Below are 24069 nucleotides of genomic sequence, written 5' to 3'. Positions count from 1 at the left end.
GCCCAGCTAATTTCGTATTTTTATTTTTGGTAAAGAAGGGATTTCACCAGGGTCAGGCTGGTCTCGAACTCCTGACCTCGTGATCCACCCACCTCAGCCTCCCAAAGTGCTGGGATTATAACCGTGAGCCACCTCGCCCAGCCACTGTACCTTGTTTTCTATAGACCTCTCACTCCGAGGTGCTTTTTCCTGTGATCTCCTTATAACGAACTCCCAGAAAAGAGTTGCCCACCATCAGCTGGGCACGGTGGCTCATGCCTGTAATCCCAGCACTTTGGAAGGCTGAGGCAGGTGGATCACGAGGTCAGGAGTTCGAGGCCAGCCTGACCAACATGGTGAAACCCCATCTCTACTAAAAATACAAAAATTAGCCGGGCGTGGTGACACACCCAGTAATCCCAGCTACTCAGGAGGCTGAGGCAGGAGGATCACTTGAACCCAGGAGGCAGAGGTTGCAGTGAGCCAAGATCACACCATTGCATTCCAGCCTGGGCAGCAACAGAGTGGCACTCCGTCTCAAAAAAAAAAAAAAAAAGAAAAGAAAAAAAGAAAGAGTTGCCCACCTAGTAAGGGCCTCCAGTACTGCTCTCATCCATCCCCCCATACCTTGTGGTCTGAAAAGGCAAACAGCCTAGTGCTTGGGCTTTTCTTAGAATACTTCAAGAGCAATGTAAGTTTAGACATAGGGCATCATTTTTCAGAAAGCTTAGAAAATACCGATTCTTAACTAGTGTAACTTTTACGAGACGGTAAACTGGTGAACATCCCAATTGCCTAACACTGTCTATACTAGGGTCAATACCACCTTCTGGACACCTCTAAGAAATGCTCAAAACTCTGTCTGGCCTTCAGGAAACAAAGTCCTAAAGGAAGTCCTAAGGCTCAACAGGCCCAGGATTAGATGCGCTAACAGAAAATTTTGAATAAAAGTGTGGGAATTCATGAGCAAGTCTTGTGTCTAAGCCTGGGGAGCTGGTAATTCACCTCAAATACTACTTTTTTTTTTTTTTTGGAGACAGAGTCCTGCTCTGTCACCCAGGCCGGATTGCAATGGCCTGATCTCAGCTCACTGCAACCACCGTCTCCCAGGTTCAAGCAATTCTCCTGTCTCAGCCTCCCGAGTAGCTGGGATTCCAGGCATGCACCACCACACCCAGCTAATTTTTGTATTTTTGGTAGAGGCGGGGTTTCACCATGTTGGCCAGGCTAGTCTCGAACTCCTGACCTCAGGTGATCCACCCACCTCAGCCTCCCAAAGTGTTGGGATTACAGGCATGAGCCACCATGCCCAGACGGTACATTAAATCTCAATCTAATTGAAAGGCTCTGACAGGGCCATAAGGAGAAAAACTCATTTTCTTTCTTCTTATTTACATTTTGAGACAGGGTCTTGCTTGGTTGCCCAGTCCGGAGTGCAGTGACATGGCTCACTGCAGCCTTAGCCTCCTGGGCTTGGTTAATCCTCACACCTCAGCCTCCCAGGTAGCTGAGTACCTGGCACCACAGGCATGCACCACCACGACACACGTGCTACCACACCTGGCTAACTTAAAAAATTTTTCTGTGGAGACAGGCTGGTTGGAACTCCTGTGCTCAAGCAATCCTCTTGCCTCGGCCTCCCAAAGTGCTGGGATTACAGGCGTGAGCCACCACGCCCAGCCTATCTAGCTATCTGTCTGTCTGTCTGTCTGTCTATCTAATCTATCATCTATCTATCTATCTATCTATCTATCTATCTATCTATCATCTATCTATCATCTATCTTCTATCATCTATCTATCTATCAAGCAATCAATCATCTATCTATCTATTGAGACAGGGTCTCACACTGTCACCCACGCAGGTGTGCAGCGGCACAATCATAGCTCATTGCAGCATCCACCTTCTGGGCTCAAGCAATCCTTCCACCTCAGCCTTTCAAGTAGCTGGGACTACAGGCACACGTCAGCACACACAGCTAGTTTTTAAATTTTTGTAGAGATGGGGGTCTTGCTATGTTGCCCATGCTAGTCTTGAACTTCTGGCTTCAAGTGACCGTACCACTTCAGTGTTCCAAAGTGATGAGTTTACAGGCATAAGCCACCACACCCGGATGAAACTGGACATTTTCTTTTTTTTTTTTTTTTTTTTTTTTTTTGAGACGGAGTCTTGCTGTGTCACCCAGGCTGGAGTGCAGTGGCGCGATCTCGGCTCACTGCAAGCTCCGCCTCCCGGGTTCAGGCCATTCTCCTGCCTCAGCCTCCCGAGGAGCTGGGACTACAGGCGCCCGCCAACACGCCCGGCTAATTTTTTGTATTTTTAGTAGAGACAGGGTTTCACCGTGTTAGCCAGGATGGTCTCGATCTCCTGACCTCGTGATCCGCCCGCCTCGGCCTCCCAAAGTGCTGGGATTACAGGCTTGAGCCACCGCGCCCGGCGAAACTGGACATTTTCATGATCTACATTCACTCACATCAAATCAGCTTCTTCTCAGGCTTTTTTCCAAGTTAAAATTTCGTTATTTTTTTTTTTAATAGGACCAGAAGGAATTTTATTAATTTTTTTGGCACACAAAACAATAAACATTTTCTAAAAATACATACAAACAAAAAGATGCATATCAAACATTAGGAAGGTTGCACATGGGAAGAAGGGGAATAGAAATGGGGGATGGGAATTAAACAAAATAAATGAGAGAGGGACTTTGTATGGATCAATGATAACTCAATCCTCTATATGACAAAGAAGAAGGAGAAGGAAGAGGAAGAAAAAGCAAGTGGGATAAAGGATCAGAAAGGGAGGAAAATAGAAAAAATTAGAGTATGACTCCAGGGTAGACCTGTTTTGTTGTGGCTGGGTTGGTTGGTTGGTTTGTCTGTTGTATTTTTCATATGTTTCGCCATGTTGGCCAGGCTGGTCTCAAACTGCTAGCCTCAAGTGATCAAGCCGCCTCGGCCTCCCAGAGAGCTGGGACTACAGGCGTGAGCCACCACGTCCAGCCCGAACATTGCGTCTGGCCTCCGTGGTAGACATCCCAGAAGGGGCGGCCAGGCAGAGGCGCTCCTCAATTCCCAGACGGGGCGGCCAAGCAGAGACGCTCCTCAATTCCCAGACGGGGCGGCCGGGCAGAGGTGCTCCTCACTTCCCAGATGGGGCAGCCAGGCAGAGGCTCTCCTCACATCCCAGACGATGGACGGCCGGGCAGTGGCGCTCCTCACTTCCCAGACGACAGGCGGCAGGGCAGAGACGCTCCTCACTTCTTACCAGACGGGGCAGCCGGGCAGAGGCGCTCCTCACTTCCCAGACGCGGCAGCCAAGCAGAGGCGCTCCTCATTTCTTCCCAGACGGGGCGGCCAGGCAGAGGCGCTCCTCACATCTTTCCAGACGGGGTGGCCGGGCAGAGGCGCTCCTCACTTCCCAGACGGGGTGGCCGGGCAGAGGCGCTCCTCACTTCTTCCCAGATGATGGGCGGCCTGGCAGAGACGCTCCTCACTTCTTCACAGATGGGGCGGCCGGGCAGAGACGCTCCTCACTTCTTCCCAGATGGGGCAGCCAGGCAGAGATGCTCCTCACTTCCCAGACAGGGCGCCGGGCCGAGGCCCTCCTCACTTCCCTGACGGGGTGGCCGGGCAGAGATGTTCCTCACTTCTTCGCAGACGGGGCGGCCAGGCAGAGGCGCTCCACAGTTCCCAGACGATGGGCGGCCGGGTAGAGGCGCTCCTCACTTCCCAGATGATGGGCGGCCGGGCAGAGGCGCTCCTCACTTCTTCCCAGACGGGGCGGCCGGGCAGAGACACTCCTCACTTCTTCCCAGACGGGGCGGCGGGGCAGAGATGCTCCTCACTTCTTCCCAGACGGGGCGGCCGGGCAGAGACGCTCGTCACTTCTTCCGAGACGGGGCGGCCGGGCTGAGGAGCTCCTCACTTCTTCCCAGACGGGGCGGCGGGGCAGAGGCCCTCCTCACTTCCCAGATGGGGCGGCCGGGCAGAGGTGCTCCTCAATTCCCAGACAGGGCAGCCAGGCAGAGGCGCTCCTCACTTCCCAGACGATGGGCGGCCAGGCAGAGACGCTCCTCACTTCTTCCCAGACGGGGTGGCTGGGCAGAGACGCTCCTCACTTCTTCCCAGACGGGGCGGCCGGGCAGAGACTCTCCTCACTTCTTCCCAGACGGGGCGGCTGGGAAAAGGCGCTCCTCACATCCCAGACGATGGGCGGCCAGGCAGAGACGCTCCTCACTTCTTCTCAGACGGGGCGGCCAGGCAGAGGCGCTCCTCACTTCCCAGACGGGGCGGCCGGGAAAAGGCGCTCCTCACATCCCAGACGATGGGCGGCCAGGCAGTGGCGCTCCTCACATCCCAGACGATCGGCGGCCGGGCAGAAGCGCTCCTCACTTCCCAGATGGGGCGGTCGGGCAGAGGCGCTCCTCACTTCCCAGACGGGGCGGCCGGGCAGAGACGATCCTCGCTTCTTCCCAGACAGAGACGCTCCTCACTTCCTAGACAGGGTGGCGGCCGGGCAGAGGCGCTCTTCACTTCCTAGATGGGGTGGCGGCGGGGCAGAGGCGGTCCTCACATCCCAGACGATGAGCGGCCAGGCAGAAATGCTCCTCACTTCCTAGATGGGGAGGCGGCTGGGCAGAGGCGCTCCTCACCTCCCAGACGGGGCGGCCGGGCAGAGGCGCTCCTCACATCCCAGACGATGGGCGGCCAGGTAGAGACGCTCCCCACCTCCCAGACGGGGCTGCGGCCCAGCAGAGGCTGCAATCACAGCACCCTGGGAGGCCAAGGCAGGTGGCTGGGAGTCGGAGGCTGCAGCCAGCCAGGACCACGCCACCACACTCCAGCCCGGGCAACACTGAGCACCAAGTGAGCGAGACTCCGCCTGCAGTCCCAGCCCCTAGGGAGGCCGAGGTCAGGAGCTGGTGACCAGCCTGGTCAACATGGCGAAACCGCGCCTCCAGCCAAAGGACAAAAACCAGGCAGGGGTGGTGTCGCGCGCCCGCAATCCCAGGCAGCCTGCAGGCCGAGGCAGGAGAATCACAGGAGCCGGAGGTAGGGAGTCTGCAGCGTGCCCACTCTACTCCAGCCCGGGCAACAGAGCGAAGAAAAGAAAGAAAGAGAGGGAGGGAGGGAGGGAAGGAAGGAAGGAAGGGAGGGAGGGAGGGAGGGAGGGAGGGAGGGAGGGAAGGAGGGAAGGAGGGAGGGAAGGAAGGAATTTAGTTATTGTTTACCAAGCAGTTGAAATTGCTATGTGTCCCTTACTCCTTCTCATTCTCCCACCATTCAGTCCAAATCTCTTGTCAGATTTTGCACATTAGAATTAGAGGTGCCCACTGAAAAGAACTGAGACTCTAAGAACTGTGAGCTTTTTTTAAATTCACTGTTGAATTCCCAATGTCAACACATTGCTTGGCATGCAGTGGGTACCCAAGAAAGGCAGGCAGGCAGGGAACAACATATTGTCTAGGAAGCAGACTTAAAGCAAACATGAAAATGCTGTCTCTTCTAACTACTTATTCTGAGTTGGAGTTTCAAAAGTAGTTTGGTATAATGATCGGTTTTGGTTTTGTCTTTTTTGATGATGGTGGTAGGTGTGTGTTAGTTGCAACTAGACCCATGTATTTCTCTTCAGGAGTCTAAGGACATGAAAGTTAAGAGTGTCCAGAATGTTTTGGGTGGGAATGCACAATTTACTTCTCTGGCTGACTAGATTGATGTGCATGCCTTCCTGGGCAGCAGAGATTTTATGTTGGATTGCAGTGTATTGAGCACTTGGACCCATCCTCATAAAAGCCATACATTTCTCTGCCTCGGTCGCCTCACCTGCACACTCCTCTGCCAGGAAACTAGGGAAAGCATTTTGTGGGAGATGTTTTGGAGCTAAAGTTTTTCTTTTGGCTCAAAGCAAACTGCAATAAAGTCTGGCAATAACCAGCTCCAGGAAGAGCAGGAAATGACACATGTCCCCACTGCAGCAGCTTTTGTTCAAAAAACTGAGTGACTTCATGATATGATCACGTGTGCTGTGGAATGTATGCACTGAATCAAAAGCTGCTCATCATGAGTTTTAAGCAAACATTATTAGATAAAGCTAAAACATTTCAGTAATTTTGTCTCAAGGCCAACTCATGGTTTTTTTTGTTTTTGAGACAGAGTCTCGCTCTGTCGTACTAGCTGGAGTGCTGCGGCGCAATCTTGGCTCACTGCAACCTCCACCTCCCAGGTTCAAGTGATTCTCCTTCCTCAGTCTCCCGAGTAGCTGGGATTACAGGCGCATACCACCATGCCTGGCTAATTTTTTTTTGTATTTTTAGTAGAGACAGGGTTTCACCATGTTGGTCAGGCTGGTCTTGAATCCCTGACCTTGTTATCTGTCCACCTCGGCCTCCCAAAGTGCTGGGATTACAGGCGTGAGCCCTGTGCCTGGCATGTTTAAAAGTTGATTGGACAGCTTTGTACAGTGACAGGATTATAGCCAATGAGGCATGATTATTGCTAATTGAAAACTTTTCCCAATACCCTGGCATTGGCAATTTTTGACAATCTCTATGGAGACTGAACTTAAAAAACAAAAGTTGATTGAAAAAAAAATTTTTTTTTTTTTTTGAGACGGAGTCTTGCTGTCGCCCAGGCTGGAGTGCAGTGGCACGATCTTGGCTCACTGCAACCTCTGCCTCCTGGGTTCAAGTGATTCTCCTGCCTCAGCCTCTCGAGTAACTGGGATTACAGGCGCATGCCACCACACCTGGCTAATTTTGTATTTTTAGTAGAGACAGGGTTTCGCCATGTTGGCCAGGCTGGTCTTGAACTCCTGACCATAAGTGATCCATCTGCCTCAGCCTCCCAAAGTGATGGGATTACAGGCGTGAGCCACCGTGCCTGGCAAGATTTCAAATTTCTGTACGAGTTTGGAAAAGGCATAACACTACCAATGACTTATTAGGAGTCTACTAAATTTACTAATTCCTTCCTTTTTGAATTCCTATAACATTTCCAGTTTGAAGCATATGATTTATTACTTTAAGACTGATCTCTGGCTGTTTTATATATACAAATTTTATTTTACTTTATTTTATTTTATTTTTTTGAGACGGAGTCTCGCTCTGTTGCCCAGGCTGGAGTGCAGTGGTGTGACCTCGGCTCACAGCAAGCTCTGCCTCCCAGGTTCACGCCATTCTCCTGTCTCAGCCTCCCGAGTAGCTGGGACTACAGGCACCCGCCACCGCACCTGGCTAATTTTTTTGTATTTTTAGTTGAGATGGGTTTCACCGTGTTAGCCAGGATGGTCTCAATCTCCTGACCTCGTGATCCACCTACCTCGGTCTCCCAAAGTGCTGGGATTACAGGCGTGAGCCACTGCACCTGGCTAGATATACAAATTTTATCTAAGCTCCAGAGCAGGGATAATATATATATATATTTTGGTGTATATATATAATATACATGTAAATATATATATAATATACATGTAAATATATATATAATATACATGTAAATATATACATATATATATACTTTTTTTTTTTTTTTTTAATACAGAGTCTCACTGTTGCCCAGGCTGGAGTGCAGTGACACGATCCTGGCTCACTGTAACCTCCGCCTCCTGGGTTCAAGTGATTCTTGTGCCTCAGCCTCCAGAGTAGCTGGGATTACAGGTGTGGGCCACCACGCCTAGCTAATTTTTTTGTTTTGTTTTGTTTTGTATTTCAGTACAGATGGGGTCTCACCATGTTTCTCAGCCTGGTCTCGAATTCCTAAGCTCAGGCAAACTGCCCACCTCCACCTCCCAAAGTGCTAGGATTACAGGCATGAGCCACTATGCCAGACCATATTCTATATTCCTCTGAATCCCTCACAGCTCTTTAAAACAGTGCTTAATACATGGAAGAGGCTTATAAATACTTCACCTGAAATTCCATTACTTATTCTAACAGAGGTTACATTATAAAATGGAATGCCATTAAATATGAGTAATTTAATAAAAAAAAAAATTTTTTTGAGATGGAGTCTTGCTCTGTTGCCCAGGCTGGAGTGCAATGGCGCAATCTCGGCTCACCACAACCTCTGCCTCCAGGGTTCAAGCAATTCCAATTCTCTGCCTTAGCCTCCCGAGTAGCTGGGATTACAGGCACCCACCACCACGCCCGGCTAATTTTTGTATTTTTAGTAGAGATGGGGTTTCACCATCTTGGCCAGGCTGGTCTTGAACTCCTGACCTCGTGATCCATCTGTCTTGGCCTCTCAAAGTGCTGGGATTACAAGTGTGAGCCACCATGCCCGACCAGGGGAATGATTTTTTAAATCAAGTGAAAAAAAAAAAGAGAGACAGAAAAATGGAATGCCACTCCTCCAGTACCTGTTTCTAGTGGACACTGACAGTTACTGACCATTCAAAAATGTTAAATAGGCAGGGTGCAGTGCTCACACCTCCAATCCCAGCACTTTGGGAGGCTGAGGCGGGCGGATCACTTGAGGCCAGGAATTTGAGACCAGCCCAGCCAACATGGTGAAACCCTGTCTGTACTAAACATACAAAAAATTAGCCAGGCGTGGTGGTGCATGCTTGTAATCCCAGCTACTTGGGAGGCTGAGGCACAAAGATCACTTGAACCCGGGAGGCGGAGGCTGCACTGAGCTGAGATGGTGTCCCTGCACTCCAGCCTGGGTAAGAGTGAGACTCTGTTTCAAAAAAAATAATAATAATAATGAAAACATAAAAATCCACTCCTGGGCCAGGTGAGGTGGCTCAAGCCTGTAATCCCAGCACTTTGGAAGGCTGAGGCAGGATCGCTTGAGGCCAGGAGTTCGAGACCTGCCTCTACAAAATATGTAAAAATTTGGCACGGCATGGTGGCATGTGCCCGTAGTCCCAGCTACTGAAGAGGCTGAGGCAGGAGGATCACCTTAAACCCAGGAGTTCAAGGTTACAGTGAGCCAATGATCACACCACTGCACTCCAGCCTAGCACACAGAGGGAGACTGTCTTTTGGCCGAAGACAGGCCAGGTACAGTGACTCACATCTATGATCCCAGCACTTTGGAAGGCCGAGGTGGGTGGATCATTTGAGGTCAGGAGTTTGAGATCAGCCTGGCCAATATGACGAAACCATCTCTAATAAAAATACAAAAATTACCTGGTCGTGGTAGTGCGCACCTGTAATCCCAGCTACTCAGGAGGCTGAGATGGGAGAATCACTTGAACCCGGGGGGCAGGGGCTGCAGTGAGCCCAGATCACACCACTGCACTCCAGCCTGGGCAATAGAGTAAGACTCTGTCTCAAAACAAAAAAAATCCATTTGTTTAATGTCCAAACTAGGTCCTCTCTACCAACACTGGTGGCCATTTACAGTAATGGAGATTAAATGACCTTCAGGCAAAAAGTTATCATTCTTGGCCAGGCGCGGTGGCTCACGCCTGTAATCCCAGTACTTTGGGAGGCTGAGGCAGGCGGATCACAAGGTCAGGAGATCGAGACCATCCTGGCTAACACGGTGAAACCCCGTCTCTACTAAAAAATACAGAAAAATTAGCTGGGTGTGGTGGCAGGTGCCTGTAGTCCCAGCTACTCGGGAGGCTGAGGCAGGAGAATGGCGTGAACCCAGGAGGCGGAGCTTGCCGTGAGCCGAGATCGCGCCACTGCACTCCAGCCTAGGCGACAGAGCGAGGGCGAGACTCTGCTTCAAAAAAAAAAAAAAAAAAAAAATTATCGTTCTTTCACTTTTCATTTAGTGTATTTACTTATAACAACTTTAACCCTTGATCAGGTAGCAAACGTGCTGTCATTTTCCATATGTGTTTTTCCTGTCTCCTCCCAAGAGGTAATCTCTTCAAATGAAGGGGGTTCCATGGCATGCTCCCTAGCACTTGACATGGGTATTTTGTTCATGGTGGGCACTCAAATTTTTTGAATTCATATTTTCCAGAATTATCACATCTCATGGTTATGTTTTTCTTAAAACAACTCTTTTGCGATGATTCCAAACTCTACCCACTGATAGGGAAGCAAAGGAAAGCCCAAGTTGTTTAAAAGTTTTGTATTGTCATACAAACTGTCTTCACATACAAGTGCATTAAAAAAATTTTCCCCCTCCTCCTCCCCAAACATCACAGTAGACCAATTCTTGCTAATATATGACAAAGTTAAAACATATGTCCCCTCTGAATTCTAAACAGCTAATTCTAGACACTAACATCTGGATCTTATAATTTACTGGTCTGGTATGGACATGAACAGTTCCAGTGCCTTTCAACTTATCCCTGAATTTTTCTCTTTTCAAAGTTCTAGGCAGTAATTTTAATGCCCTCAAATTAGATAAAGCTGATTACTTAGAGCTTATAAGTTAGCTACACTTTATGACACCAAGAATAGAGCTCTGACTTATGCATATCATACCTAGCACCACGAATAGAACTAATATTAATGGATGGACTAATACACGGATCTAATATATGACAGTGATAGTCTTAAAAACACCAATTTGTTATTTTCCTTATATATAATCCAAATTCCTTTCTATCCTTCTGGCAATGTTTCTACTGCCTGACTACCTTAAATTATTATATAGTGTCAATTTCTTGCTTGGGCCAGGTGGTGGTTCATGCCTGTAATCCCAGCATATTGAGAGGAATGAATCCTAGGAGTTTGAGATCAGCCTGGGCAACATAGTGAAACCTCATCTCTATTTAAAAAAAAAAAAAAAAAAAAAAAAAAAAAATTAAGCTATATATATATAGCTTAATGTTAATAACAATTCCCTAGGTCACCAGTAATAAGCAGCTATGGACTTTAAACTTAAAAGGTGCTAAACCAGTTTAAATGTAAAACATTCTCATAATAGAATTGCACTGTATTTCTTTTCTACGCTGATGCTCTTCCAAAGTGCTATAGTTCCTGTGAGATTTTTGTCCTGCACAGAATCAAATTCTAGGTCTTTCACTTTTGGATGGCTGAGTACCATAAAACATGATTTATTTGGTAACAAAAATGTTTCCAGGAGTTTAAAAAGGGACCATTACTCAGAGCTAAAAAAGTTCTAACAGCCACTTTTTAAAAAATCTAGTTTATCATTAGTTTATAAAGAAAAACACAACTCTGTCCTACTTCCTCTAATAAAAATGGAAAATATTAAGATGAGCTGTGTGCTTATAAAGAGGTGCTACACAAGTCATCTTACATTTCTAGTCGACACAAACATTGCTTCAGTGACATTTAATATTCAATACATGATGCATTACTCTTAGCATTTTTGCATTTACTCTCCACATATAACAAGGTCAGATACCAAAACAGTCCTGATCTTAAAACAGACAACTCATTACCAATATTTAAAGCTGTTTCTTCCTAGGACTACAGTTCTTATATTAAACTATGCACAGGGAGCAAAGTGGTATTCCCTTAGGATAAACTTGGTCAAGGCTCAGTTAACCCTGAGGTGAACTTAGCAAAGTCCTTGTAAAGAAATCTTCAGATAAGTAACTCCACCTATGTGAATTTTAAAGCTTTAAGACTGACCCATTAAACAGAAATAGCAGATTTTCTCAGAGCACTGAGTCTAGTGATTGTCCATGTCAAGGAGAAACACACACACAATTTTACCCACACCCGATGTCTCTTCTGTATGGAAAATGCAATCAGTGACGAAGGGCCGAAAAAACATCTTGCCAGCTGTAGCTCTTTCACAGAGCACAAAGTGGGAGGAAGCAATTAATATAAATGTGTTGGTGTGTGCATCTATGGGGAAAAAATAAACCTGTACAAGGCAATGGCTGATCCAACTATGAATTTTGATTAAACACGTTTAGTAATATAGTTATGATTCCCAAAATGTCTACCTTTGAAGGTAAAAAAAGAAAACCCTGAAATGAAGAGTAAAATAAGGTTCCCAGGAGAAACTTTCATCACATTTTATATGCTTCTGGCTGTTCTCACTTATCCCGGTGAATTTGGGCCAAATGTATACTTCTTAGAAAAGCAAAGCTTGTACTGAGAATACTTTTCTGAACCTACCTTTTTAAGTCCCTGCAAATATATAGCCCAACTTTCCCAAATCTCACCACTCCATAGTCTGCAACAGGTGCCAGCCCCACAGGTATCTGCTGAAATTTAGCACTGATCTCATTAGCCCCAATTTCCCTGCATGATTTTTGTTCAGTCTCTAGAAAGCATAGTGTGAATAGAAGAGACTGAGGTCTTTCTCTGGGATAGTCCCAGGAAATTGAAATTGAAGGATAATGTGGAGTGCAGAGCCAAAAACTTCCCTTGTGAACTTAGTCAAACACACATGGTATACATATTCTCCTGGGTATAAACAAATTTACATTAATTAATTAATAGCGCAACAGAACCCAAAACATTGGTAGATCAAATTCTAATGTGACAATTTAAAAGCAGACAGTGCTCCACTGGGTTAATAAATCATACTTAACTAACAGACAATACTTTAAATACCACATCATTAAAAACTCCTAGTAGGCATGTCCCTTTTATCAGTTAGGAGAAAGAGCAAGCACCATGCTCAGTACTGCAGGTTACTGGACTGCTTTGATACAGCACTGCAGTTCACAGATAAACACTTCACATCTTCTCTTCAAGTTACTGAATCTTTCTTCTTCCGGAATGGTGATTTTAGCCTCTTCCATACACTGTTTTTGGGCTTAGATTTTTTCTCCATGGCCAGTACTGCCTCCTTTTCTTTCCTACGTATCTCCCGTACAAGGGCATGGAAAACATCATCAATATAGTAGCGGTATGCAGCAGATGTCTCAAAAAAGGGACAGCTGAATTCTCGGGCCAAGGCCAATCCTTCTTCCTTGGTGACCTTTAAAGGCAAAATGTGAGAAAAAGTAACGGTGAAAAACAATTAAATTGTCCAAAAACCTGAATGCACCACCACCTTAACACAAAGAAAGCTTCTCAACTCTGGAGGTGTTCAAGCATATAGCACTAATTTTTGTAATTTTAGCAGGCTAGATTACTTCTAAGGTTTCTTCTTCTGCCTTCAAATGATACGATTCTATTTCTAGTCTATTTTCTTTTTTGAGACGGAGTTCCGTTCTTGTTGCCCAGATTGGAGTGCAATGGCGTGATCGTGGCTCACCGCAACCTCGGCCTCCCGGGTTCAAGTGATTCTCCTGCCTCAGCCTCCTGAGATTACAGGCTTGTGCCACCACACCTGGCTAATTTTGTATTTTTAGTAGAGACGGGGTTTCTCCATGTTGGTCAGGCTGGTTGTGAACTCCTGACCTCAGGCGATCTGCCCACTTCGGCCTCCCACTGGGATCATAGGCATGGGCCACCGCGCCTGGTCTCTAGTCTATTTTTAAGATACTTTTTGGAACAGGGAATAGTTATAGATATCAAATACACAATCTTAATTTTCCCCATACTTTTTTTTTAAAGAAAGATAAATATGCTGGGCTTGGTGGCTCACACCTGTAATTCCAGAACTTTGGGAGGCTGAGGTCGGGAGGATTGCTTGAGCCCAGGAGCTTGAGACCAACTGGGCAATATGGTGAGACCCTATTTTTACAAAATTTGTAAAAATTTAGCTGGGCTGGGCGCGGTGGCTCACACCTGTAATCCCAACACTCTGGGAGGCTGAGGCAGGTGGATCACTTGAGGTCTGGGGTTCAAGACCAGCCTTGTCTACATGGCAAAACCCTGTCTCCACTAAAAAAAAACTAGCTGGGCATGGTGTTGGGCACCTGTAATCCCAGTTACTCATGAGGCTGAGGCAGGAGAATCGCTTAAACCTGGGAGGCGGAGGTTACAGTGAGCCAAGACCGCGGCACTGCGCTCCAGGTGTCGCACTCCAGCATGGGCGACAGAGCCAGACTCTGTCTCAAAAAAAAAAAAAAAAAAATTAGTTGGATGTGGTGGTATACACCTGTGTTCCCAGCTACTCAGGAGGCTGAGGTAAGAGGATCGCTTGAGCCCAGGAGGTCAAGCCTGCAGTAAGCCATGTTTGCGCCACTGCACTCCAGCCTCAGTGACAGAGCAAGACCCTGTCTCAAGAAAAAAAAAAGTTGGGTGTGATGGCTCACGCCTGTAATCCCAGCACTTTGGGAGGCTGAAGCAGGTAGGCAGATCACCTGAGGTCAGGAGTTTGAGACCAGCCTGGCCAACATGGTGAAACCCCATCTCTACTAAAATAGAAAAATTAGCTGGATGTGGTGGCAGGCACACGTAATCCTAGCTACTCAGGAGGCTGAGGCAGGAGAATCGCTTGAACTCAGGAGTCAGAGAGGCTGCAGTGAGCCTAGATTGTGCCACTGCACTCCAGCCTGGGTAACAGAGTGAGACTCCGTCTCAAAACAACAAAATTAAAATAAAAATTAAGAAAAAAAAGAAAGCTGGGCGTGATGGCTCACGCCTGTAATCCCAGCACTTTGGGAGGCCAAGGTGGGCAGATCATGAGGTCAGGAGTTTGAGATCAGCCTGACCAACACGGTGAAACCCCGTCTCTACTTAAAAATACGAAAGTTAGGCCGGGCGCGGTGGCTCATGCCTGTAATCCCAGCACTTTGGGAGGCTGAGGCAGGCGGATCATGAGGTCAGGAGACCGAGACCATCCTGGCTAACACGGTGAAACCCCATCTCACTAAAAATACAAAAAATTAGCCAGGCATGGTGGCGGGCGCCTGTAGTCCCAGCTACTCAGGAGGCTGAGGCAGGAGAATGGCATGAACCCGGGAGGCGGAGCTTGCAATGAGCAGAGATTGCACCACTGCACTACAGCCTGGGTGACAGAGCGAGATTCCGTCTCAAAAAAAAACAAAAAAACAAAAATTAGCTGGGCATGGTGGCATGCACCTGTAATCCCAGCTACTCAGGAGGCTAAGGCAGGAGACTCGCTTGAACCCAGGAGGAGGAGGTTGCAGTAAGCCGAGATTGCGCCACTGCACTCCAGCCTAGGCAACAGAGTGAGACTCCGTCTCAAAAAAAAAAAAGAAAAAGAAACACAAAGGAAGGAAGGGAAAGAGATATATGCTTACACTAAAATATTGAAAACTATTAGGAGCCCATAATTGATGCATCTAATTATGGATATGCCATAATTTCTACTTTTGGACAGTTAGACTGTTTCTCATTTTCTGCTACCATAAATAGCCTTGCAATCAACATGTTATATATAAATCCCTAAAAATTTTTTCCAATGGAGATTAACAGAGAAGCATTATGAATTTGACTACCATCAAACTACTTCCAGCCAGGTGCGGTGGCTCACACTTGTAATCCCAACACTTTGGGAGGCCAAGGCAGGAGGATCACTTGAGTCCAGGTGTTCAAGATCAGCCTGGGCAATATAGATCCTGTCTCCACAAAAAGTAAAAACAATTAGCCGGGAGTGGTGGCACACGCCTGTGGTCCTAGCTACCCTCAAAGCTGAACTGGGATGATTGCCTGAGCTGGGGAGGTAGAGGCTGCAGTGAGCTGTAGCCCCAACCTCACTGCAACCTCCACCTCCCCAGGTCAAGGGATCCTCCCACCTCAGCCTCCCAACTAGCTGGGACCACATGTGCATGCACCACTATGCCCAGCTATGTTTTTTTCTATTTTTTGTAGAGATGGGGTTTCGCCATGTTGCTCAGGCTGGTCTCAAACTCCTGACCTTAAGCAACCTGCCCACCTTGGCCCCACAAAGTGCTGGTGTGAGCCACCTCACCCAGCCTGATTTTCTATTTTAAGGCAAAAAAATCTGTAAGCCAAGCTAAGAATCTGTGAGCCAAGAAACAAAAATGACTAATTGTATAAGATTATAGACAGTATTTTCTTTTCTATCTTCACCTGTCTTAGCTGTTTGAGGTCTGACTTGTTTCCCACAAGAACCACGGGTGTATCATCAGTACGTCGGACTCGATAAATAAGCTGTTTAAACTCACGAACTTCATGGAAACTTCGACGATCCGTGATAGAGTAACAGATGATAAACCCTTCTCCTGCCCTCATATACTGGTCCCGCATGGCTGTAAACTCTGCCTAGAGGGAAAAAAGGGTCATTATGTATTGACGGAATCTAGCGCAACTACACACACAATTAGCTATTTCTTTCAGATTAAAGAAAATGCATGTCGATTACCTGCTATCCTGAGTCAGAGTGCATGAAAAATTAAGAGAGATAAACTAGTGATCTTCTCTGCATAGGCCTTCCCCTCCCCTTTGCTAGAGTAAAAAAGCCTTTACTCATAACATTCTGGGATTTAATACCTGTCCAGCTGTATCCAAAATGTCCAGATTGGCAGGCTCATCATCAATACGGATCCTGATCTTATAAGCATCTTCTACAGGAGGGAAGAAAGGTGTACTATAAAGTCATAAATGCAGGAAGAAATGCCTATTTAAAACTCGTCTTACAGAGTAGTACATTGTATCCAAATTCATTAAATGCCCACATTTTCTCAGGAAGCATGCTAAATCCACTGAGATACATAAACTAAGTCTTCAACTGAAGTCTTTTTTTCCACATAGGTGATGATGTAGTTTATTCATAGCTGAAGATTTCACCTACAATTCTAAGCTAAAAAAGGATTCTGAGAAGATGTCTTTCTTAAAAAAATTAGGCCAGCTGGGCACAGTGGTGACTGCCTATAATCCCAGCTACTTGGGAGACTGAGACAGGAGTATTGTTTGAGCCCAGGAGTTCAAGACCAGCCTGGGCAACACAGCAAGAGATCATCTTTTTTTTCTCTTGAGACAGGGTCTCACTGTCACCCAGGCTGGAGTGCAGTGGTGCGATCTCGGTTCACTGTAGCCTTGACTTCCCAGGCTCCAGTGATTCTCCCACCTGGGCCTCCCAAGTAGCTGGAACTACAGGCGTGCGACCACCATGTCTGGCTAATTTTTTATATTTTTGGTAGACATAGGGTTTTGCAATGTTGTCCAGGCTAGTCTTGAACTCCTGGGTTGAAACAATCCTCCTTCCTTGGCTTCCCGAAGTGCTGGTATTACAGGTGTGGGCCACCGCACCCAGCCGAGACCCCATCTCTTAGGGGAAAAAAAAAATTAGGCCTGAAAAGTAACTTTACCATTTATTAAATAGTTATTATCTACCAGACATTATACTAAGTAACTTTATATGTATTAATTCTTCAATAATCACAATAATCCAATGAAGTAGGCATTATTACCTCCATTTTACAGCTAAAGAAAATTCAACTCGAAAATACTAATGTCTTCTCTAAATTACAGTTAATTAGTGACAGAATGAGGATTAAAACCCAAGATTGCTGAACTGAAAAGCATTATTAATCATGTGTTATACTTCCTCCTCATTACTACAAAAAAGGAAAAAAATACATAATTCGCTATTTTTTTTTTTTTTTTTTTTTTTTGAGACAGGGTCTCACTCCATCACCCAGACTGGAGTGCAGTGGCATGATCTCGGCTCACCACAACTTCTGCCTCCCAGGCTCAAGGGATTCTCCTGCCTCAGCCTCCTGAGTAGCTGGGATTACAGGCACATGCCACTACTGCCCGGCTAATTTTTGTATTTTTAGTATAGACGGGGTTTCACCATGTTGGCCAGGCTGGTCTTGAACGCCTGACCTCAAATGATCCACCTGCCTCAGCCTCCCAAAGTGTTGGGATTACAGGCGTGAGCCACCGCACACGGTCTAACTGGCTATTTTCTAAATAATCCACAGTTTCGCAATTTCTGTTTTCTGAAAGCAAATTTCTTTATGCATATTACTATAGTAACCTTGGAAAATATAGAAAACTAAAAAGAGAAAAAAAACCACTCAATATTTCATTCACTTAACAACTGCTGCTTACATCTTGATGTATTTCCTTTTAACATTTTTTCTTGAATTCCTGCTTCTGACTCTTCCTCAAAGATGAAGAGCTCATTAAATCAATGCTTCTCAATTATTCATTAGGATTAGTGAGTTGTGAAATCTACTTAATGAGCCAGGACCAGCATTAAAATAAACAAGCAGAAACCTAAATAAAAATAGAAAATACCAGGCCGGGTGCAGTGGTTCACGCTTGTAATCCCAGCACTATGGGAGGCTGAGGCGGGTGGATCACCTGAGGTCAGGAGTTCAAGACCAGCCTGGCCAATGTGGTGAAACCCCACCTCTACTAAAAATACAAAAATTATCTGGATGTGGTCACAGGTGCCTGTAATCCCAGCTACTTGGGAGGCTGAGGCAGGAGAATCGCTTGAACTGGGAGGCGGAGGTTGCAGTGAGCCAAGATTGTGCCACTGGACTCCAGCCTGGGCAACAAGACAGAAATTCTCCATCTCAGGAAAAAAAAAAAAAAAAGGAAAGAAAATACCAGAGTAGGTGAGGTACAGTGGCTCTCACGCCTGTAATCTCAGTGCTTTGGGAGGTCCAGGTGGGAGGATCACTTGAGCTCAGGAGTTTGAGACCAGCCTGGGCAACAGAGCGAGACCTCATCTCTACTAAAAAACCAAAAATATTAGCTGGGCTTAGTGGCCTATGCCTGCAGTCCCAGGTATTTGGTAGGGTGAGGCGGGAGGAGCACTTGAACCCAGGAGGTCCAGGCTGCAGTGAGCCAAGATCACAACACTGCACTCTAGCCTGGGCAACAGAGTGAGACCCTGTCTCAAAAAAAAAAAAAAAAGAAAAAAAGAAAAAAGAAAATATCAGAGTGCATCAGATGTAGTGAGGTAAAGTTTCATAATATTTTAGCTACACATACACATGTGCTTGTGTATATAATTTATATATACATATGCACACATTCATATGCTTTTTTTTTTTTTTTTCGAGGCAAAGTCTCACTCTGTTGCTCAGGCCGGAGTGCAGTGGTACAATCTCGGCTCACTGCAACCTCTGCCTCCTGGGTTCAAGGAATTCTCCCACTTCAGCTTCCTGAGTAGCTGGGATTACAGACATGCAGCAGTAACATGCCCAGCTAATTTTTGTATTTTCAGTAGAGATGGGGTTTTACCATGTTGGCCAGGCTGGTCTTGAACTCCTGACCTCAGGTGCCTTGGCCTCCTGAAGTGCTTCGATTATAGGATTACAGGTTCAGGATTACAGGCGTAAGCCTCCGCACCCGGCCTTGTGTGCTTTTTTATCTCTACCAGTTACAACGTAAAGTTTTTCTGAGTTTACAGCCAGAGCTTGAAACCAAATGCACTAAATTATAAACTCAAGAACAGAAACCTCATCTTTTTGATCACCACTGTACCCTGAGCAGGGCTTGGCACATAATAGAAACTCAGGAGACACAGTATTTGCTGTTGAATCAGATAATATTGCCAGGAGAGTAGTTAACTGGAGGAAAATTGATTAAAACAGATAACTCTTACAGGAGACAAGTATTTGAGGTTCACTTTAAAGAAAGGAAAAGATGTGGCCGGGTGTGGTGGCTCACGCCTGTAATCCCAACACTTTGGGAGGCCGAGGCAGGTGGATCACGAGGTCAGGAGATCGAGACCATCCTGGCTAACACAGTGAAACTCTGTCTCTACTAAAACTACAAAAAATTAGCCGGGCATGGTGGTGGGCGCCTGTAGTCCCAGCTACTCAGGAGGCTGAGGCAGGAGAATGGCGTGAACCTGGGAGGCGGAGCTTGCAGTGAGCTGAAGATTGTGCCACTGCACTCCAGCCTGGGTGACAGAGTGAGACTCTGTCTCAAAAAAAAAAGAAACGAAAAGATGCTTCTGGAGTTCTCAAGTAAATATGCGTAAGCCCCAAATTCATTTTATTCCTAGAACTCCCACCATAATTTGAATCTCTGAACAATGTTTTTTTTTTTTTAATTTTTTTGAGACAAAGTCTTGCTCTTATCCCCCAAGGCTGGAGTGTGATGGCACTATCTCGGCTCACTGCAACCTCCGCCTCCCAGGTTCAAGCAATTCTCCTGCCTCAGCCCCCGCAGTAGCTGGGATTACAGGCACCCACCAACACGCCTGGCTAGTTTTGGTATTTTTAGTAGAGATGGGGTTTCACCATGTTGGCCAGGCTGGTCTGCAACTCCTGACCTCAGGTGATCCACCCGCCTCGACCTCCCAAAGTGCTGGGATTATAGGCATGAGCCACCGCGCCTGGTCTGAATCTCTGAACAATGTTCTAAATTTGATATAGTAAATGAAAAAGTCAAGACTTTTTCTATTTTTCCTATCCCTGGAATCATCTGCTGTATGAAATGACCATACCAAAGCTGGGCCACCACAAAACATGACCGGCTTTGTGGGAAACAGAGCAGCAGAGGCCTGACCCAATGGAAACCCTTCCTAGAGAACTAGGATCATGGCAGAGAGTGTCACATACTGAAAATAACAAGGTCAGGTGCAGTGGCTCATGCCTGTAATCCTAGCACTTTGGGAGTCCGAGGTGGGCAGATGACGAGGTCAGGAGATCGAGACCATCCTGGCTAACACGGTGAAATCCCATCTCTACTAAAAATAAAAAATAAAAAATAAATTAACTGGGCGTGGTGGTGGGTGCTTGTAGTCCCAGATACTCGGGAGGCTGAGGCAGAAGAACAGCATGAACCTGGGAGGTGGAGCTTGTAGTGAGCCAAGATCGTGCCACTGCACTCCAGCCTGGGCAACAGGGTGAGACACCGTCTCCAAAAAAAAAAAAGAAAATAATAGTACAGCTGACTTTCTGTGCCCTCTCCCATTCCCACATCCATTTTTCTTTAATATTAGGATATAAATCCATAGATTCAAACCTGCTTCCTTATGGTTTAGGAATGACAGTAATGTTCTTAGTCTTTGTAGAGACTAGCAATTAAAAAATCAGAAAGTCAAAGCAAGTAAAATGACTTTTTTACTCTACTAGCTTTCTGCAACAAGAGTTAAGGACCGTAAAAGACATCGGAGGGCTGGGCGCGGTGGCTCACGCCTGTAATCCCAGTACTTTGGGAGGCCAGGTGGATGGATTACTTGAGGTCAGGAGTTTGAGACCAGCCTGGCCAACATAGTGAAATCCTATCTCTACTAAAAATACAAAAATTAGCCGGGTGTGGTGGCAGACGCCTGTAATCCCAGCTACTCAGGAGGCTGAGGCAGGAGAATTGCTTGAACCCAGGAGGTGGAGGTTGCAGTGACCGGAGATCGCACCATTGCACTCCAGCCTGGGAGACAGTGCGAGACTCCACCTCAAAAAAAAAAAAAAAACAGACATGGGAAAAGACATTACTATGTAATGAACTTTTTTTTTTTTTTTTTTTTTTTTTTTGAGGCAGAGTCTCGCTGTCGCCCAGGCTGGAGTGCAGTGGCGCGATCTCGGCTCACTGCAGGCTCCGCCCCCCGGGGTTCACGCCATTCTCCTGCCTCAGCCTCCCGAGTAGCTGGGACTACAGGCGCCCGCCATCTCGCCCGGCTAATTTTTTGTATTTTTAGTAGAGACGGGGTTTCACTGTGTTAGCCAGGATGGTCTCGATCTCCTGACCTCGTGATCCGCCCGCCTCGGCCTCCCAAAGTGCTGGGATTACAGGCGTGAGCCACCGCGCCCGGCGACTATGTAATGAACTTAAGGTATAAGGAAGTAAATGAAGAGCTCCAAGTGCAAGATGTCCAGGCTTGGCATGTCTGGGTTGTAAGAGTTCAGCAGCCTAGCTCTACTTGTTTTTCTGCTTCCTTTTGTGGAAGTTCAAACCAGCTGACTCACAATTACAGAGCGAGTCTCAAGTCATACCCTTAGAGAAGTGACAGCAAGAAAAGGCTTTGTTAAGTGGCCTGTATACAACCATAAAAAAATACAACAAAGAGAGTTGTCCCATTAATGTTCAGTAAGAGACAAAGACTAAAGATGGCTTATGACATAAAGTCTGAAAAAAAAAAGAAATATTCAGTTGCTTAACAATTGCTGATACCCTTGTTTCTAAATAAATCTGAATTAGACTCCAAAAAAGGCTCAAAATATAAATAGTTAGAAACCACTGATATTCATTAAGATATTTTTATCGGGTATATTTGGAAACATAAGTGATGATCTGGCTTACCAATGGTGGGATCATGATCTTCTGGGAATCGGTGGCTGATGAACTGCATGGTCATGGCTTCAAAAGAAGAAATAAAAGTCAAATCCTCACAAAGGTGACCCACAGAGAGAATTTTAAGTATTAACATTGCAAGATAGCAAGTATCCCATCTGGTCATTTAAGTACTTTTCATCCATGCTTCCTGTCAAATGGAAAATGTTACCTACCACTCTTCCCTACACCACCAGCACCCAGCATCACTAGTTTGTACTCCCGTGAGAGCCCAGCGGGGCTGCTACAGCAGCTACCAACTGGGCGAGTTCCAGAATCCATTGTCCTCTTGGGGCCTTCCTGGGCTGCCCCGAGGAAAAGCCACCTAGAAAAGGAGGAGGAAATGCTTAATCCAGGATGGAGACACCACGGCGACAGCCCTCAAGCCAGTGCCTTACCTTTCCATACATACTCTGGCCTTTCCCTCTTGCTCACCACTGCACCCTTTCTGGTGGTCCTAAGAAACCCCCCACATCTTCACCCTCCCTCCTAGACAGTTTAGTCACATGACACATCACAGGTTTTACTTTTTCCAAAGAGAAAAATAAAAAAATACAAATAAATTTAGGTCCCGGCACAGTAAGGACAAGGAGAAAGTTTTGGGAAGAAACGGATGCGGCCCCTTAGGCCGCAAGGGTCCTCTCACGTCTGCGGTACCCGGGGGTTCCGCCCCCTCCCCATTCTCCTCCGAACCCCCTCCCCACCCCCAGCTGCTCCTCCGCCGCCAGACTCCCCACCTCTCTGCCTCACAAGCCGACGCCCTGCTGCTCCTACTGGTCAGTGGGGGCTGGAACACCACAGCCGGTCGGGTCACGCACTTCGTCTTCCTTCACTCGCAGAGGCTCCGGCACTGACCTGTGACCCCTCCCGCAGCTGGGTAAGATGGCGCCACCGGCGCCCTAGTCGCGGAAGGAGGGGCGGGGCCGCTCAGTGACGCCCACAGCCTGCCCCGCCCTCTTCCCTCCCCTCCCAGGTCCCTAAAACCCAGTTCCGGGACTCACCGCTGAAGGCCCTCGGTCACCTACCCAACGTAGGGTGTATGCACTCACAGATTAGGGTATTTAATCACGAGTAGAAAGTAAATTATTTACACAAAAGGGAAGGGAGTACGTGATAAGAGATATGCAGGGACACTTAACAACTTACGGAGGGTTGTTTGCTGCTTGTGGGAAAAAAAAAACAAACCGAAACTAATTTGACCCAATGTAATGAGAGGAAGGGAGGACAGGGGCACCCCCCAAATCCTCCTAAAACACAGGATTTCAGTCAAGTCTACCGCGGATGACTGCTTCACAGGAGAAAAATGACTTTCCTAAAGGAGGGGCCACAATGACTTTGGCTATTGAAACCTGGATTCATTCTCAGAAACCAGATGTTCACAACAGTCCCTAATCAGAGTTCTGTATGTATTTTCAACACGTATAAGACACAAAAAAACTTGTTTTAAATAAATGTACCACACTCTGGCAGGAAAGAGAGCTTTGAGTTAACAGCGGCCTTGAGTTAAACACAGAACTGAAGCGAAGCCACTATAACCACATTCCCCTCAATTTAGGTAGCACAAGTGCTAGAAGAAACTGACACTGGAAAATTGTTTCTCATGCAGCTCTGCCTACCACTGTTCTTTTTAAATGTCTTTCTGGGCCGGGGGCGGTGGCTCACTTCTGTAATCCCAGCACTTTGGGAGGCCGAGGCGGGTGAGTCACGAGGTCAAGAAACAAGAGACCATCCTGGCCAACATGTAAAACCGTCTCTATTAAAAATACAAAAGAATTAGCGGGGTGTGGTGGCATGCGCCTGTAAGTCCCAGCTACTCGGGAGGCTGAGGCAGGAGAATCACTTGAACCTGGGAGGTGGAGGTTGCAGTTAGCTGGCTGAGACGGTGCCACTGCACTCCAGCCTGGCAACAGACCAAAACTCTGTCTCAAAATAAAAAAAAAAGTCTTTCTGGCCAGGCGTGCTGGCTCACGCCTGTAATCCCAGCACTTTGAGAGGCTGAAGTGGGCGGATCACTTGAGGATCAAGAGTTCAAGACCAGCCTGGCCAAAATGGTGAAACCCTGTCTCTACTAAAAATACCAAAAATTAGTTGGGCGTGGTGGTAGGTGCCTGTAATCCCTGCTACTCAGGAGG

At 46.8% G+C, this 24069-nt stretch overlaps 1 protein-coding gene and 1 pseudogene across 1 annotated transcript; one reads left to right on the top strand and one right to left on the bottom strand.

Annotated features, from left to right (window-relative positions):
* Nucleotides 1-6427: 6427 nt before the first annotated feature.
* Nucleotides 6428-6533, top strand: LOC116469935 (U4 spliceosomal RNA; annotated as a pseudogene).
* Nucleotides 6534-9897: 3364 nt separating this feature from the next.
* RIT1 (Ras like without CAAX 1) lies at nt 9898-22822 on the bottom strand. Its single transcript, XM_032154238.2, has 6 exons — nt 22675-22822; nt 22114-22262; nt 21908-21964; nt 16187-16260; nt 15767-15958; nt 9898-12797 (listed from the first exon to the last, which is right to left on the bottom strand). Exons 2-6 carry the CDS (start codon nt 22217-22219, stop codon nt 12567-12569), a joined length of 660 nt encoding a protein of 219 aa, XP_032010129.1. The 5' UTR covers nt 22220-22262; nt 22675-22822; the 3' UTR covers nt 9898-12566.
* Between the last annotated feature and the right edge of the window lie 1247 nt (nt 22823-24069).

Source organism: Hylobates moloch, unplaced genomic scaffold, assembly GCF_009828535.3.
Source record: "Hylobates moloch isolate HMO894 unplaced genomic scaffold, HMol_V3 SCAFFOLD_5, whole genome shotgun sequence".
In the NCBI taxonomy this organism is placed as follows: domain Eukaryota; kingdom Metazoa; phylum Chordata; class Mammalia; order Primates; family Hylobatidae; genus Hylobates; species Hylobates moloch.
This window is presented reverse-complemented; position numbering and strand designations above follow the sequence as displayed.